Genomic DNA, 19225 nt, shown 5'->3' with positions numbered 1-19225 from the left:
TGTTTGTTTGGAAAACGTGTTTAGTATAAGACAGTTGTTTTGTCGGTGAACCTTGTGAGTTGTAATGGAGCCAAATTTTGTAACGTTACCTTTGTTAAATGTTGCTGTTGTCCCTGGCTTCATATGAGTAGAGGAAAAGTCTGCTAGCTGCTAGGCTAATTTATACAAGGTAAAATGCCATAGGCTTGTGCTAATAACATTAGCATGTTGTATTTGTGGGGAAAATGTGTTTCAGATAAAGTCAAGTGTTTGTCTGTGAATGCTGCGAGTTATAGTGAAGCTGATTTGTGTACTTGTGTTTGAAACTGTCTCTATTAAGCCATGTTTAATGTGTGTTTAATGTGTGTTTTGAACAAACTAAATTTTAGTAAGACTATATAATATTACCATCAATAGTTAAACTTATTTGAAAGCATGAAATGATCCATTTGTATGTGAGACAATAAACAGAGTGAATGATCCCTGACATCTCTGCATGAAAACAGGAAACAGAGTCCACCTCTCCATCTTGTTTTCCATTATTCAAGTCACCTCTCAGTATCCTGTCATCTCCGTGACTCACAGTAATCAATTCACCTCACCCCGCCCTCAGATAACAGCACAAAAGTAGTTCTGCAACGAGCTAATTTGAGCCACAACCTGCTGAGCGTCGAACGTCGACGAAGGCAAATAAAGAGCACTTGTGTGTCAGATTCCTTCGTGTTGTTTTTATTAGGTCCATTAGGCAGCCGGCTGCAGAGGGTCCCTGAGGTGTGCGCGCTCCGTTAACATGTTTGTTTTTCTCAAGGCTTTGTTGGAGTTAATGATGTCACCCTTAATTGCGGCACACACACACACACACACACACACACACACACACACACACGTCCTTGTCTCGGAGGAATGGGTAGGACTGTATTTAACAGGGAAATATCCTCCTAAAACAGGATTGTTCTGCTGATTCCCACTGTCCTGGAAACACAGTAATCAGTGTCGACATTAAACGGGTTATTTCCCCTTTAAATGTCGGAGAAGGAGCCTGAAATAGTCCTTGTTTTGGAGTTCGCCCTGGAAATTAGCTAATGTTTTCACTCTGGTTAAATATTAAATTCCCGACCTGGTGACTTGACTCAGTGGTGAATGCTGAAAAATCATGGCTTGACTCAATATCATCAAACATTTGTGAACACTAGCTAAAAATAGACACCATACTGTAAGATAATAGTCATACCAAACCACATTCAGCACATCCAATGCATCAAAACATTGTTTTCTAGTTGGAGCCGCGCCTCGTTTTCAAACTGTATGGTTTGACTAAAATGAACAATGACAGCAATATAGTCCACGATGACCAGCGCTAAAATCAACCTGCGTAGTTGTCCCTCCATTGTGACATTAGAAAGTGTCACATTTATCTTGCAAGTGTACTCTTCTTCAACGTTTGGTTTACTTCCTGGATTTTTCCCGCATTGAAATTCTGACCAATCAAGAGCAGCTTTCTCACACAAGGCATTTGATCTGGTCCGCTTGTAAATGCTGCAGTGAGAACACGAACCAACTCTAGGCAATTATACAACTTTGTGACGAACTCAGTCCCTGATTCGGACCAAAGGAGACAACTCTAGGTCTGAAAGCACCCTTAGACGGGCTGCAATTGCACACTCTTAATTGACGTCCACTTAAAGTGCTTGTTTTTGCCACTGACAGGCTCAGATTGTTATTCTAAGGCCTTGTTTACACGGATACCAATACAAATAAAAACAGATTTTTATTTATCCTGTATAAAAAAAATTCCGGGTTTACACTATCAGTTGTGAAAACGATATCCCTGTTTCCACGAAAACGCAGAAAAGGCAGCTTTTCGCTGCAGTTAGCATGCCATACGCCATATGTCAAACACCACAGAAGAACGTTCTGCGCATGCACAGTGATTTGTTTCCTCTTGGCGCTAGTGATAAAAACAATGATAGACTACATTTTAACCTTATGTAGCATAGTTAGCTGCTATGCACTTACTAATATCAGGCTCAGCAGACGTCTTTGTGCGCTGATGTCGCGGTGATGTTGATGCAGCAGTGCTAAGTTCATGTGTAAGCTTGTAAGTAGTCCCAAAAGTGCTAACAAAACGTAAACATATATCCGCCATTGTTGTTGTGGTTCCCGGGCGCCTAATGGGCATGCGCGAACTGGGTTGCAACGTCATTAGGTTCGTTCGAGATGAGCCAGTCCTGCGCAGATTCAATCACCGGCGATCGGCGAACAATGCATGCCGGTTAGTTTTGTGTCCGACTTGCTCTGACGTATTACAAAAGTGGACGGCGATAAAACCGCAAGAGCGAGGCGGCCGCAGTTTTTAGAGCCAGGCGCTGCAGTTGCTCTCCACCGACTGCACCGCCTGGCTCTCACCTGATCTAACAGCTGATTGGTTCAGATGTCAACTCAACAATATGACGTTTTAGATAAACTACTCATTTGTGTTGAATTCTAGAGATTAAGATTGTATTTGTCTGACCTGAAGGTTTATTCTGTGAACAGAAAACATGTCGTGTGACTGATGGTGAAAACAAACTGATATATGGGTCTGATCACCTTTTTAATGAGTTGACATCATTCCAGACAGGATGTTGTACAATGTGTCTGTGACTTCCTGTACGGACTGAAGGCTGCTGGAAACTGTCGGGAAACTGTCCGACTTCACCGCAGCTTTTTGTCACCGCCCCCCTCTGCGGCCGCCTGCTCTCGTCTACTTTTCAGGCGAGGCGCAGTTCATCTCGAACAGTTCATCTCTGTCTATCCTGTTTACACGTCTCCATAGAAACGGATATTTTTTAAAAATTTTCACTTTGGAAGCCGTTTTTGAAAATCTCCGTTTTCGTCGAGAAAAACGTCAGTTACGTGTAAATGACAGGTGCAAACGCAAAGATAAATACCCGCTTTCAGAAATATATGGAACCGTATAAACAGGCCCTGTGTCTAGTGTCTGACAACATTATGGAAAAGATCCCGACAGAGATAGACCTTTTTATTAAAGAGTAAAATTATTTTTGTTTAATGAGGAAAAACCCCAACGTTGCTATCGCCAAACCCACCAGACTCCATTTCAATAAACAGTAATTTTAGCGTGTATAGATCCAGCATGTTTTCACATCTAACTGGGTGAGTTAAGGGTTTATGTCAACCAAACCAGAGCTGGGGACTATTGGAAGAGTGGATAAAGAACCAAGATGGTTTTTGTGAGTTTTATTTTGTTTTTATCGGCTTTGAATGAAGTGTCTTATACAATAACAGAATTACTGCTTTTTTTTTAATGGAGTCTGGTGGGTTTGGCGACAGTGAAGTAAAACTTCCTCCTAGTAAAAAATAATTTTAAAGTACAGATTTTTCTTGTTAGGTCAAAACCTGGTGTTTCCACAATGATAACTCCTCGGGGCAAACAAAGTCAAGCCTTGTTTTGGGTAAATGTCAGTGCATGTCTTGCTTTATCTGAAGGGCTTTGAGAGTTTGATGACCTTATGAGGGTCTAAAAAATGTTTCCAACCCATGGAGAAGGATTTAAAGCATAAGTTGGGCATTTGTCTGTATTTTTATACCATCCACATCTCAAGACCAAAACAAAAAGTGCCTCTCTATCCTTTTGTTTCCCTTTCTTTTTTTGACACTTTAAAAGACAACACCACGTTCACACCTCAGTTTTAAAGCGCCAGAGGACCAAAGCTATCAAATCTCGTGAAACAAAGTCTTTGTTCGTTCAGGTATTGACAGAAAAAGCCGAGCCTCCCGTCTTCAGACAACAAACAGGGCAAATGTTTGACAAAGGAGAATCTCAGGGCTTATAATGACGTCAGATAGATCACACCTGTGCTGCGTCATGCAAGCACACGTGGGAAATGTAGCTCACAGTTTCAGTTCCCAAAGACATGAAACTACAATACAGAAGTAGTCATTTTCAGTTTGTGTAATATCTGTGGAGCTTTGTGTGTATTTGAATCTTGGGAACATTGTAAACCACATTTTCCGTGTTAACTTGGAAGAACAGGCTTAGGTGTGCTCTATTAGTCAAGTAACCAAACCAGAGTTAGTGTTTGTTGGAACCATCACCAAATCCACCAGACTCCATTTAAATAAATAGTAATTTTAGCGTGTATAGAGTCAGCATATTTTCACATCTAACCCAGTGAATTAAGGGTTTATTTCAACCAAACCAGAGCTGGTGATTGTTGGAACGGTGGAAGAATGAACCAAGATGGTGTTTTTGACTTTTATTTTGTTTCTGTTGACTCTGAATGAAGTGTGTTTTACGATGATAAAATTACTGTTTATTTAAATAGAGTCTGGTAGGTTTGGTGAAAGTGATTTTGGGGCTGTTTCTGGTTCAACAAAAAAGATCTTACACTTTTAAAAAACATCTAACTCTGTAGGGATACTTTTCATATTGTTGTCATACAGTTTTAGAAACAATTTGAGCCTGTCAGTGACAAAAACAAACACGTTTAATGGACGTAAATAGACAGTCCTGCTGGTCTCACTCAAAACTGGACTAATTTCGAATAATGTTCCTTTATGAAGTGTGTGTTAGGATAATAAAATTACTGTTTTTTTAAACAGCATCAGTTGCCTTGGTGATGTTAATTTCAGGGCTGTTACACTGGTTAAATTTGAAGAAGTACACTCAGTAGAGTCTCTGCCAGGCAGTCTCAATCCGGCTGATCAAGCTGATCCCAGCCACTTGAGACTATTTTTGTATTTTAAGCAAACACACTGCAGAATGCTTCAGAAGATACGATTTAATTATGAGGATGATTTATTTTTAATAAGTAAAACAGAGCCACAAATCTTCAATCCATGTCATTCATAACTGGATTTTTCAAGGTATTAACTTGGTTTGTAGGCTACAGCACAACAAAGTAAGAATTAACAACAATAAACAATAAAAAAAAATTTAAAAAAAAGAAACCATTTAACTACATCGTCTATTTAAATATTAAGTAGAAGCTTAAATATTAAGGGAAAAAGGCCAGATCAACAAAATCTGAAAATCTATAAAATGGTGCAGGCATAACACTTCACTTCTGAAATGCAACAAAACTGCATTACAGCTGGAACGTTGTGCAACTGCGGCTGGCTCTCTTGCATTCAAAATGGCGGCAAGGATAACAAAAATGTTTTTTTATTCATCTCGTATCGTGCCTACCTTTCATGGATCATAACATTTCGGATATGGAATTAATCTGCAGATGCTCCAGTTCAAAATGACACCAAACTTTTTATGGATGACAGTTTTTTAAGCCACGACGACAAAAAATGGACTGCAACAAAACAGTAAGACTTGTTTTTAGCCGAGATGATTTCAGACTCTAAAGGCCGGTTAAAATTAGTGAGGTGTCAGCAGTCAGTGATGATGTAAAACAGTCAAACACGAGAGGTCCTTGGACATACAGTCATGAATGTGGACACAAAATATTAGGCTGATTGGTCCAGTAGTTTGTGAGATAAGCTCTGGACAGTCAGATACACACACGACCAAACGCATGACCTCCCTTCAGGCTTAGGGTTCATTTATGCTCAACGTTAGAGATGGACGGAGCCTTTTGTTGATACTTGTGCACATTTTCTTAAAGTTTACGAACACGGACAAAACGTAGCAGCACCATGGAGATCATGTGGAGGCAGTGTAGTGTAGGTGAAGCGATATACGACTGTAGGAGAGGACAAAGAAATTCAAATGATGGCTGGGCGGAATGAATCTGTAATATAATGAAAAGAATTCGTCAACATGTCGGGATGTGTTTATATATATATATATATATATATATATATATATATATATGATGATCGCACGGACCACCATGAACAATAACGCTGCTGCTAATGTATGAGCCGACTTGAATCCCACTATCTGAGTTTTAAAGCAAGGTGCAGCGAGCTGTTCCACAAGGTCACTGCGTTTACAGACCCTGATGTGGTTCAAGAGGTGTTAAACATTGACTAGACTTCCTCCCTCTGCTCCCAAATATTTCCCTAAAAAAAAAAAGTCCCCCTCTGAGCCAGAGCTCCATCCTCTTGGCTGATATCCAGCGACAAAGATAAGATGTAGGGCACTTAGCCCGGCATCGGCATGGGAACCCTGTCGCCTGGAGGCCTGAATAATTCAGCACCTGAGATAAATTTACTGCTTATGAAGTCATGCAAAAGAGACAGAACAGAGCTTTATTATTATCTGTACACTGTTTTTATGTGCATACCTAATTTCCTCGTGGGAATTCTTCATCGCTCTAGTGTTGTGTGAGAAAACCTTTCATCAGACTGGTGACACCCCCACCCAGTTCAAGCTAAAGTAAACACACATACATGCGTCAATATTTGCACCAGGTTCTCGTGCTGCGTATTCATGTCCTGCACCGTCGACCGCATCTGTCTGACAGGTTTGACACCCCGAAGCTGTCCACTGTGTGTGTGTGTGTGTGTGTGTGTGTGTGTTTATAAAGGGCAAGGCTTTGAACCTACAGCCATGGGTGGGGTGTATCGCCATGTGTGCTATCAGTTTTTCTTTTCCACTGCATGTAAATGTCTCTTCGTCTCTGTCAACACTTTGTAAGTCAATCCTCCCTCCAGTGCCGTCAAGTGACACCAGCAGCAGTCATGTGTCACTCAGAAATCTTGTTTCATTGCTTCCTCTGCTGTTGGTCAGAGTAGTTAAGCATCTGTTAATAATTCAGTGAGGTTATAACGGACATTAACAGATATTCAATCTTTTCCCCTGTGGTTTCTTTAAAGGGTGAGTTCAGTATTTTCAACCTCAAACATATTTTCACATGTTTTGTGTCTAAGTAGCTGAGGGTAACAACGATTTTGAAATTGGTCCAGTATTGAGTGAGAGCGCTTCAGCTGGCAGCGGTGAAACATGCTGAAAGGTTACCTCTTGAGGCAACTGTGCACTGTCAATTTACAGCCACTAAAAGTGTTTGTTTTTGTCACTGACAGGCTCAGATTGTTTTATAAGTGTCTGCCTGGGTAGCCAGAATGACCTGGCCCAGAATTGGCCCGAACTCCACACGCCAGATTGAGTCTGGCTGCTGACACTGCCATCTGGACTGTTATCAAAAATTACCTGGCCCACCTTTGGCCCAAACCGGCATGCCAGAAGAAATAGGTTGAGCTGCGTTTGGTAGCCCAACTCAACTTAGATTCGCCATGAATGACGCCCCAGAATCGGGCCAAATCAGTTAGCCTGAGTCTGGCTGTTGACACTGCCAACACTGGGCCATTATCAAAAATGACCTGCCTCTTTGGCCCAAACTCAACACGCTGGAAGAAATAAGTCTGGCTGCATCTGGTTACCGGACTCCTTAGCATGAATGACAACCCAGAATCAAGCCAAATCAGCTGGCCTGATTCTGGCTACCGTCACTGCCATCACTGGCCCGTTACCAAAAATGACCTTACCCAGCTTAGGCCCAAACTCGGCACGCCAGAAGAAATAAGTTGGGCCACAACTGGTCGCCTGACTCCACTGAGACTCGGCATGAATGACACTACAGAATCCTGCCAAATCAGATGGCTGGATTATGGCAGCCGTCACCTCCATTACTGGGCTGTTATCAAAAATGATCTGGCCCAGCATAGGCCCAAACTCGACATGCCAGATGAAATTAGTCGGGCTGCATCCGGTTGCCCAACTCGGCCAATGACCCCCAGAATCGGGCAAAATTAGCTGGCCCAATTCCGGCTACCGTCCCTGCCATCACTGGGTGACATTATGGAAAGGATCCCTACAGAGACCTTTTTGTTGAAGAGTAAGATCATTTTTGTTCAACCAGAAACAGCCCCGAAATCACCATCGTCAAACCCACCAGACTCCATTTAAAGAAACAGTAATTTTAGTGTATATAGAGCAGCATATTTTCACCTCTAACTGGGTGAATTAAGGGTTTATTTCAACCAAACCAGAGTTGGTGATTGTTGGAACAGTGGAAAGATGAACCAAGATGGTTTTTGGAAGTTTTATTTTTGTGTCTGTCAACTTTAAATTAAGTGTGTTTTACAATTAGAAAATTACTGTTTCTTTAAATGGAGTCTGGTGGGTTTGGTGATGGCGATTTCGGGGCTGTTTCTGGTTGAAGAAAAAGGTCTATCTCTGTAGGAATCCTTTCCATAATATTGCCAGACACTGATAATAACAATCTCAGCCTGTCAGCAGCAAAAACAAGCACTTTTAGTGGACGTACAATGATGGTGCACAATTGCCCCAAGTGGTTACATTGCAGCCTGTATCACAGCTGCAGCCTCTCTCTTAATATTGGACCAGTTTCCAAAAACTGTTGTCTCTATCAGTCACTTAGACACAGAAACATGAAAATAAGGTCCAGAATAAAAAATGAAAAAGTTCCCCTTTAAAGTCAGAAACTTGTGTCTCTCTCATAAGACTCAGAAGGTCAAGAGGCAACAGGAAGTCAAGGATTTTTTAATGCTCACAACACCTCTCCATCTCCATCTCATCTCAATTATCTGGAAATAATATGATAGAGAGCCCGAGGTCGTCGGACTACCTACTCGAAATGAATAAGACAAATCATCTTTTCATTACGGCGCGAAAAATGGGAGAGAAGGAGCGAGGAGGGTGCCGAGATGAGAGAAGGAAATGAGAGAGAATAGAATATGAAGACGGATGGCTCAGTCAGAGGGAGGAGAGGGAGCAGTTAGCCTGCAGGTCAGTGGTGGACTCTAATGTACCGACGTCTCAGCTGGTACACAGAGCGTATGAATAAATGAAAACAATAAATTATTCATGGTTTGATATGTATTAGTTGTCTTTATTTATTTCATTATACAACAATAAAAACACGGCAAACTCTCCCAAACTTTGAATAACAACAGGTTTACTGTACGTGTTTTTAAAAAATGAGGCACAATGACGTTCACAAATATAAAGTTGGAAGAAAACATGCCTAAAATTATACGTTTGATCACAAAGATCTGGGAAAGTATATATTCAGGTGATTATGTCTTAACTCAGGAGGGTCTTTAAAGGGCTGCTCCAATGATTTAGTACCCGTCTTTTATAGAGAGGTGAGTCCCTCCCATTCCGATGGACCACTATGCGACCTTACTTCGGAAAAAAGGTTTACTGTAGTCAACGACGAAAGACAAATAATTTTTGATCCAGTTTGAACTGTGCCATAAATTTCGCATGAGATTATTTTGCGAGCCAGAACGCCATGTGTCAAAAAATGCGCCCCTAATATTTTCAGTGTAGAACCCCACACCGGCAACGACTAGACACGTGCCACTGTCCTATTTCCAGCCTCATTACCCCCCGAATTAAATGCATTTTCCCCTACTTGCTATCTGCTTGTACAGACCAGCTCCTGTGGCAGCTCTTTTTCTCTGCTCCTATAGCAGCTCGACTCCTCTCCTCATTATGGATGTATAAAGAGAACTCCGTAGCTGTTGCTGTCTTGTGTGAGACAAAGAATTGATAACGAGAGACTCGTTGTGGAGGTGGAGAAATATCCCGAGCTAAACGACCCACAATCTTGTCATAAGACAGTGGCCAAAAAGATATCGCCTGGCGAGTCGTAGCTCTGGAGAAGCTGAGAAATCAACTTTAATTAGGGGCTGTCCACACGTGATTTTAAGCTAACGCAGAAGTGGAAGAGGTACAGATCTGTCAGTAAAAGTAGGAATAACTTTGCGTCAGTGTGACGCGTCTGGTGCATGCTAGGGGCAGCAATCGATGCGCATCACATAATGTGCCTTGCCGTGGCGGGGGCTGGTGTGTTTTCAGTTTAAGACCATGAAAATACATGATTAAAACAACTACGCAAGTTGCGTCAGTGACGTCATAGCTTTCTCTCTTGCTGAACATTACATGTGTGTGTGGAACATGGCTAAGCTAGCTAGCTAGCTGGTGTTGACAAAAGATGTAGTTCACTGATCGGTTTAACACAAAACTGAACCTGAATTACAAAATGATCTTGTGAATTGACAAACATCGTATTTGTAACTTGTGGCACAATGTAAACAGGATCAACAACTTATTTGCCTCTCGTCATTTAACTACCATACCTATTGTTTCCGAGAAAAGGTTCCGGTGGGGACACTGGAATTTAAGGGGCTTCGCCTCTCTGTACAGGACTCACTTGAGACAGATTTTTCTTTTTAATAAAGTTACACAGGCTGAGATATACTGTCTCTCAGAGACTGATTAAACCTGGTATGAACATGTGTATTTGACCACATATCTTTTGCAGTGTAAACACTAATGCATCCTAGCAGTAACGAAATCTGAACACAAGTGGTCGGCTGGAGATACATGATTGACACCGAATCACCTAAACACATGTTAATACCAGGTCGAAACAGGCTCCTTGTCTTTATTTCAGATCAAGCACCAACAACACTTGATCCTACATTTCCCATAATGCATCTTAGACATTCTCCACCTGATAAACGCCTGTGTGGAGACCAAAGCAAAGCTAAAAGAGTTAAACACAAACTCCACAATTTCTAATGTCGTAGGTGTAAACAGGAAACACGTTCACAAAAACAACTTCATAAGATGATAAAATGTCTAAAACAACAAAGTTTAATGTTTTAGTGATGCAGGGAAGCCGAGAACAGCCGTGCTTAATATTTTTTCATACTGTTATCCTGAGATAACAAAGCTTTTCTTTTTAACTTGCAGTAAAGAGATAATCAGCCTGTCATCTTGAGAAAACAAAGGTCACTTGCTTTAATTACGTTAATGCAGCAAACAAAAATACACATTTATATTTAGTTATGAATTCTCCAGACAGTCATGACAGTGAGGTGTGATAAATGAACTGAGTAGAGTTTCCCACAATTAAACCATGATCAACCCATGTATTTTCTCAAGAATTGACTGATTGATTAGTATCTAAGCCAAGAACAGCCAAACTTGCAATTATTTTTTAAGCCAGACACTCACTTTTGAGTTCTCTATAAATACTAGAATGATGTTCATCTTTCTGCGTTTTTTGCATCTGTCCGAGCCTTTAGAGACGTTTGACCAAGAATCAGAGAAGAAAATGTGGCAGCAGGACACAGCCGTGACAAGACAGAGGAACGGGGCGCACAGAATCATTTCATAGGGTGATGGATAAACAAAAAACGCATCCAAAAAAAAACAGACTCAGTGTGCAAAGTAAGTACGTAAGTTAACCCACGCTGACATGTTTAGAATATGACGGGCTCCCAGGTTCGACCCACGAACCCTTTTGCCGTTAGGCGACAATGCTAACCACTGTTAACTGCCTGTTTCTTGTGATAAATTATTGAATTCTCTAAAGACTGGCCTTTTGTTTTCTCGAGAATCAACATTAAAACAGCTTCGTTATCTCAAGAAAACAAAATAATAAACTTCTGGATCTCAAGATGACGGCATTAGAAAAATAACTGCAAGCACGGCCATTCTCGGCTTCCGTAGAATATGTCTGACACATGGGGAATTACAAATATAAAATCTGGCAGTGACCATGACTGGCGGGAACAGAATGGCTTGTTTAACGTTCGCAATTAATGTCAAAATAACACTGTCACTTTAAGAGAAAACGATGAGTCTGTGTCTGAATATTGAAGCTTATTTGTCGTTTAACCCAGAATACTGCGCTCTCTTCACACCACCACAGGATACGATTACAGTTTCTTAACTCTCGTCACATCTCCTAATACTCCGGTCTACTTCCTGGCTCTGTGACGGCCATGGTCAGGTTGTTCCTACTTCCTGTTTGGGAATGACAACCCACACTTTATTCTCAGACTGTACCTGTTTCTGGGTTTTAGATTAAACAATTAACTGACTGATGACATGCAAAACTTTTCTCTACCTCCATATACAAAAAACATCACATCATCTGCATACTGAGTAACAAGACCTTAGTTCATCGGGAAGGCCCTGGTTCAGGCTCCCGTGACATTAAGCAGCCGCCCTGCTTTAACGCCCCTTGAGCAAGGCACTATTGTAAATCTATTTTAAGAGGAGATGGAGTGCGTCACAAGCAGACACACTTTCCCCGCTTTCTGCTTGTAAAATTACCGGCTGTTGTGACTCTGTGTGTCACTCTCGCCGCTGTCGTCCTCATCATTATCAGCAGCAGCACTTGTGACTCCGCGTGGAGCAGGAATGTGGAGGGGACGACTCCCGGGTCGACCTCGCCTCTCCAGCGCTGATGTTTCATTGGTCTTGTTTGGGTTTTTAAAAAGTGTCCGAGTGTTGTTTTTCTCCTCTCTTTGGAAAACTGTCAAACGGGAGAATAAACTTTACAAAACAGAAATGAAAAACACACATGTGGCTGATAAAAAACACACGAGACACGTTACCTGAGTTTCTATCGTTTCTCTTTGTCCAAGTTGTTCGTCTCCTCCTGTTAAAGGAAATAATATTGATTCAACACAGTAATAATTAATGATAATCAATGGCGTGTTCTGCCATCATGTTTGTGTACTTTATTGGGCTGAAGGCATTTTTCCTTCTCACACAGTCAATATGAGAAAGCCAAAAGTCAACAGAGTATGAAATGAAACAAACACGGATGTTAAAGCTGTAAATTGATTCTTTGCATTTGTACTGTCTATGAAACACGAGGGTTTCGTCTCTCCACCCTAAAACAAATTTGATTATGACGTGACTCAAATCTCTCACATTACCAGGCTCAATTTCAGTAACTGTAGAAAACAAACTGTGACACAACATCGGCTTCATCTGTACGGAGGACAAAACATGACTCAAGCATCAAAGAATAGATATGGATATAAATAAATGTATACATACAAGAATAAATGAATAAATACAGAAATAATTTGATATGACATACAGAAATAAATGCATCAATAAACAAAAGAAAAAATGACAATTAAATGTTAAATAAATATGGAAATAAATAAATGCATAAATACATTTGTGTCTGCATGTGAATGATTCAGAAGGTCCGAACCTCTGAATTTGTTTCTTTATTTATGCATTTATTTATGTACTTTAATATTTATTTCTGTATTTATTTCCCAATTTATTAATTTTTTTAAAATTTATTTCAGCATTTATCAAATCTTTTATTTATTCATTCATTCTTTCTTTCTGTATTTATTTATTTATTATTTTTAGCATTTATTAATTATCTTACTTATCTATTAATTTATTCTTTCTGTATTCATCTCAACATTTAATAATTATTTCATTCACAACCATTTATCAAATCATTTATTTATTTCGGCATTTATCAAGTCTTTATTTATTTATACTTGGTATTTAATTTCTGTATATATTTTAACATTTATTCATTACCTTATTTACGTATTTATTTATTCTTTCTGTATTTATGTTTCTGTATTTATTTCAGCATTAATTATTTCTTTATTTATTTATTGTCATATTTATTTATTTCAGCCTTTATCAAATCTTTTATTCATTTATTAATTCATACATTTTGTATTTATTTCTTTATTTATAAATTCCTTTATCTATTTTCCCATATCTAATTATACACATATTTATTTCAGCATTTATCAAATCTTTTATTCATTCATTCATTCTGTTTATTCATTTATCTATTATTTTAGCATTTATTAATAATCTTATTTATCTATTAATTTATTCTTTCTGTATTATTTTCAAAATTTAATAATTATTTCATTAACAACCATTTATCAAATCATTTATTTATTTCAGCATTTATCAAGTCTTTATTTATACTTTGTATATAATTTGTGTATATATTTTTGTCATTTATTAATTCCTTCATTTATCTATTTATTCTTTCTGTATTAATTTCAGCATTTATTAATTATGTTATATATTTATTGTCATATTTATTTATTTCAGCATTTATCAAATCCTTTATTTATTTATTAATTCATACTTTGTGTATTTATTTATGTATTTCTTTCTTTCTTTTTTAATTCCTTTAGTATTTATTAACATTTATTTCAGCATTTATGAATTCTTTTATTTTTTATTTCCGTATTTATTCATGTAGTCCTGTGTTTATTTATACTTTTTTTAATCTACTTTTTCAGAACCCTAGGAATGCCACTCAGCCATTAAGAAAATATCTAAATATGGTTTTAGAAAAGTGGTGTCTTTAGTAATGTTAGCCAACTGCAAATATTGTCTCCTTTCAAAATTGATCCAATTAATAAGATCAATATCAGGCCCAATAACGAGCTGAGGAATCCAGTCGGTGCATGGATGTTGAAAATTTTGCAGATGATCGAATGTAACTAAATCAGTGGTGCTACAAAAGCAGGGGTGAGCCCCTCCACAGGAAACTGTGTGCATGAACATGAATGTGATTATAAAGCAAATCCGTCTGACGACTAACACTGAAGTTGAATCAGTAATGAATGCTTTATTTTATTGTTTTCTGTTCAGGTTTTCAGTTGTTGTTTTTAATTTATCTGGTCACAGAAGAATATGAGAGGAAATCACCTACGAGGAAACATTGTGTACACAAACCTGAAGACAACTCTCTGCACACTCTTGTAAACAGTAAATTAAAACACCGAGGAGAGACGAGCCGAGGCTGCTCACCATCACCTGGAGCACTGAAATTTCATAAGCAGCGTTCCTGTGATGTAAACAGAACCCAGCAGAGCTGCAGGCGGATCATCACTGCAGCTGGATTTATCAGCGACTCTTTATCATCAATGTTTAAACACTTATTTAACTAAAATCACATTAACTTCACAACAAGTTATATCTCATGAAGAGTCGTATCTATTTGTTGAAAGTAGTTTTTCCGTTTTGTTTTATAATTGTTTTCTTGATCCATGACTCCTGAGGTGTCTTCTGTTTTCTCACTGTTGTACATTATGAGCTCTTTGTGGAGTTTTTAGTGTTTTCTTTGTATATACAGTAGTCTCTGTTTGATATTAGAAGAGTCTGTACGATGAAGTTGACTTGAACCTTCTAAACAGGTGTGTGAATGTGCCATTTTAGTGACACATCTATCTGCAGGTTTTACCCATATTTAGGCATTTTAACATGGGAGTCGATGGGGATTTGCTCTGGTATGCAGCCAGCCCCTAGTGGCCAGTCGATGAATTGCAGTTTTTGGCACTTCCGCATTGGCCTCACTCGCCCGCCCTGGAGGCTGCCCCTTGTTTTTACCTCACAGAGTTTAGAGATCGATGGATTGACAGAAAATTTTCAGCTACTATTTTGATTATAGATTAATCGTTTAAGCCATTTTTCAAGAAAAAACAAAACTGGTTCCAGGAATTCAAATGTGAGAATCTGGTACTTGTTTTCCGATCAAATCAATCTGCAATTGAATGACCCGATATTGATTAATAAAATCTTAGATCGATCTTTTCATATGGGCTTTTTTTCCTCACGGATGCGTGAAGCTTTAACCCTGTTAATCTCACCGGAAGTAAACAAGCCATGTGCGAAATTATTAACGACCGTAGTCTTGAGAAGCTCTGACGTTAGCCATTCTTTAATCTGTAACTGTTAGCTTCCTGTTTCATGCTGCAGCAGCCTCTTTTAGCTACTTTCACGCACATACACAAACACGGAGTAAAGACGCCGCGGTGGAGACAGAGGAGTGAAAATAACTTGAGCTAACGACAGCTACGCTTGTTGTTTTAAGTGAAAGAGAACCTTCATGAGGAATGAGTCAATGGTTTTAGTTATAAAATATTCAGTTTTAATCCTGTTGAGAATTTATTCTTTTTTAAAAAGATTCCTTGTAAAAATTTACAGTATTACTTATCTGAGAATCAATTTCACATTCTGGCAAAGATTGGGATTGTAACTGAAGTATCCCCAAGCGAATCGAACCAAATCAGAAATCAAATAGGCACAGGAAATCAGTGGCGACACCCAGCCCCAATGATAATACTGATGTAGTTTAATAATAAATTTCACAGTGTATCAGCGCACAGAGAGCCTGAGGGGAAACAAAGAGACACAGATGATGAAGTTTCCAGGATACAGACCTGCTGGGACTCAGATGTCGTCGGGCTGTTGGGCTCCACCTCTGTAGGAGATGTGTGGACGCTCCCGTTGGCATCTGTTACGAGCAGGCTCCGCCTCTCTCTGGTTGGTTTGTCACACTTTGTCACCCGGAACCTGAGAGGCGACAAATATAAAAAGGTTTTGCATGTTTTTTAGAGCGGGGAAAGAGAGCAACGAGGACTCATTAAACTCCTGCTCTTATGTGGGGGCCGACATGTTCACTGTATACTGTTGAATTTTTTAAAAAGGATCCCTGTGAATTATTTTTCTAGGTCAAAGAAAAAATTGACCATCTTTGTTGCTGATTTGTTTACTCTGTAAACAGTATATTTACATGATAACCCACAGAGTTTGCTCCTTTAATGCACAAACTCAGTGGGAACCAGCTATTCTCATTTATGCCACAGCTGGCTTCTGCTGCTGCGTCTTCTCACTGATAATACACACACAAACACACACACACACTCCGTCTGACCTAAACTTATCACCGCTATCATCAGCCCACTCAAACGCACCTGCACACACACACACACACACACACACACACACACGCTGACACACTCCAAAGCTCTAATTAAATCAGTAAATGAATATTTGTATCCAGGTCATGCTGACCCTCTGCGTACGCCGTCATTCATCTGGTTGTGCAAATGAAAAGCAACCTCAGTGCATCCCAATCAGCTCGCAGCACGACATTAAGGATGAGGAGAGCGCTCGCTGCGTGGTGGGGACGAGGCTGCACGCTTTCACGGGCTCACTAATGGACTGGAAATGGTAAGTTTACTTACTTGGACACAGTTTATAATGGTGACATGCTGTCAGGGTTTATTCCCAGTGTGGTGCTTTTGTCTTAAACACTGGAGAGCGATGAAAAGGGTCCAAGCCCATCTTTAAGAGAAAGAAAATCCCCAATATAGTTGTGCACAGGAGTGTCCGGTGTCACATCACAAACAAGACTGCCAGACTGCAGAGAACTATCCCTCTCAGCTGCCTTACAGTCAAGATGGTGGCAAATATAACAGAAAATGGGTCACATGTGTCCTGCAACAGACGGTAAGGCTTGTTGTTGTCAGTCCATCCCATCTCCGGAAAACTTGTGGCCGCAACCCACCAATCTAAGGGACACATGCCAAATCTTTAACCGCCTGGAAAACGTGAGGTCAGGCGCTGGGTGCTACTCTTGGGCCTTTTCTGTGCCGGCTTTCAAGAGCGAAAGATACCTGTTGGCTGGTCTCCGTCAAATGAAATGCGGTGTGCACAGCTGTGTTTTAAAAGTTGAACTAGTTTATCTGAAGGCACAGCCATTGCACCCTCAAAAACCGGTGTTCGGGACAATGTGCGCACTGCAATGGCATTGCTCTGACATTTGAGTGCATGTGCTGCACGTCTACATTGAAAACAATGCATTTACGGGCGCAAAAAAGCGGCATGAGTACGGCCTCTGTTACCCCTTTTCCACCAAAGCAGTTCCAGTGCTGGTGCTGGTTCTCAGTTGGTTCAACTTGCGAACCAATTTGCTTTTCCACGGCTCGAGGTGGTTAGGATGCCACGTCATTGCGCCACTATATACGTCAGATATGTCGTTGCTTTCCCACTGGCAACAACGATGGCGGACCACGTATTTGTGCAGTTGTTACTCCTGGCTCTACGAGGCTTCATAAGCATCCAAACACGGCAGATACATCGTATTTGTGCTGCTCGACAAGATTTGTATGGACGGCGATTACGTTCCAGAAGACAGGTAATAACCTAACATGGTCTCAATAACCTCGCCCCCTTCCCCATGACATATGTGGTTCGTTCTTCTAGTCCAGCAAAGAACTGGTGCCACTCTGGAACCGTTTTTTCTCGCCCAGAGCCAGTTCTTTTGTCTGTCGAAACAGGAAAACCGGTTCCAAATTAAGCACTGGCCCCAGACCAGCACTGGAACTGCTTTGGTGGAAAAGGGGTCTATGAGGAGCGAGGAGTCAGCAGACGGTATGAAACAGTCAATAAAACAGGTTTTTCAACACCTGTGAATCACCACAACCACGAGAGGTCCTTGAGCATACAGTCATGAATGTGCAGACAAAATATGAGGCTGACTGGTCTAGTAGTTTGTGAGATTAGCCGCAGATAGACACACACACTCACTCGCACACATATGACCAAATGCAATAACTCCTCCAGGTTTATGCCTGGCGGAGATTTAAAAAAAAAAAAAAAGAGACAGATATACAACCAGATTTCCTACCTGAGGCTGCACAGGGAAGAAAAATAACTGGGGCTGGCTGCACAAAACACCTTAAGTTAATATTTTCCTGAAAGTTCTAGTCAAGGTTTCCTCAAAATACAGTTGGTTGCACTCCTTGTCTTGGTCTTATACGTAAAGATTCCTGAGACCGTGGCACAGAAGACCTTAGCAACTGAAGCAAGTTCTAAAACAACTTAAGGTACCTCTGACTCTGTCTTAACTGCAACATGACTGAGTTTATGCGACCGGGAGAACCCAATGGATACGCTTTTGATTTTACACTCTAGATTTGACTGAATTCATTTTTCGTTGCAATTTCTCCCCACAATCATTTGTTTTCTGGTATTAGGGCACCGATATGGTTTTCTTGTCTTCTTTCCTTCTGCCATTTTTACACTATCTATGTATTGGCGTGAGTCCAAGCAGACAAACAATCTCCATGGAAACTTTTACTGCTGTAACATCTCTTTCAACGCAGTAAATTAATTAATATTTTTTCCTAAACTAAGGAAACCTTTGAAGGTATTTTGTGCAACTGAGTAAGTCCGTCAGCTACGGAGAAGTTAGGTCTTAAGTGTCATACTTAAGGAGGAAACTTAAGGGGTTTTGTGCAACTGGTCCCTGGTCCTCAACCTGTGCCTGGTACGGTATTCTCTCCAGCAATGAACCACCCACCATGTGACTGCAGGTATGTTGTGTTCAGTGACGTTCTGCACCAGCAATGTGTGCAGGGTTATTTTATTTTAATTAATTGAATTGAATTGAATTTTTAACTAGTATTGTATCGAAGTTTAAAATTCTGGTATTGTGACATTATACAAGTCAATAATCAAACTGCATTTTGATGTCATTTATGGTCTGCTTTTTTCCCTTATAGTCGTTTAATGTATTTACATACAGAAATGATCTCTCTAAATAGTACTTTTTATTGTTAGTGTTGTTAGAGTCCGCCATTCCCGTATTGGATTCAGATTGCCTTTACAAGCAGGAAGGATCCACAGAGAAAGGATTCATGCATGTCATCCAGCACAGTTTCA

At 40.0% G+C, this 19225-nt stretch overlaps 1 protein-coding gene across 3 annotated transcripts in view; it reads right to left on the bottom strand.

Moving 5' to 3' along the window:
* Nucleotides 1–8758: 8758 nt before the first annotated feature.
* Nucleotides 8759–19225, bottom strand: part of rell1 (RELT like 1) — a 52810-nt gene continuing 42343 nt past the window's right edge. For 2 of the 3 annotated variants that reach the window (XM_050067944.1, XM_050067945.1), the window contains exons 6-8: nt 15937–16069; nt 12319–12362; nt 8759–12236 (exon numbers count right to left, since the gene is read on the bottom strand). In XM_050067944.1, the coding sequence (XP_049923901.1) occupies nt 12327–12362; nt 15937–16069 (169 nt within the window). In that variant the 3' untranslated portion in view covers nt 8759–12236; nt 12319–12326. Of the gene's footprint in view, nt 12237–12318; nt 12363–15936; nt 16070–19225 lie in introns of those variants that run through there. The other variant, XM_050067946.1, reaches the window with a different exon arrangement.

This window comes from Epinephelus moara, chromosome 17, assembly GCF_006386435.1.
Source record: "Epinephelus moara isolate mb chromosome 17, YSFRI_EMoa_1.0, whole genome shotgun sequence".
NCBI lineage: Eukaryota > Metazoa > Chordata > Actinopteri > Perciformes > Serranidae > Epinephelus > Epinephelus moara.
Note: the sequence above shows the minus strand (reverse complement) of the source record. Positions and strands in the feature narration are given on the sequence as shown.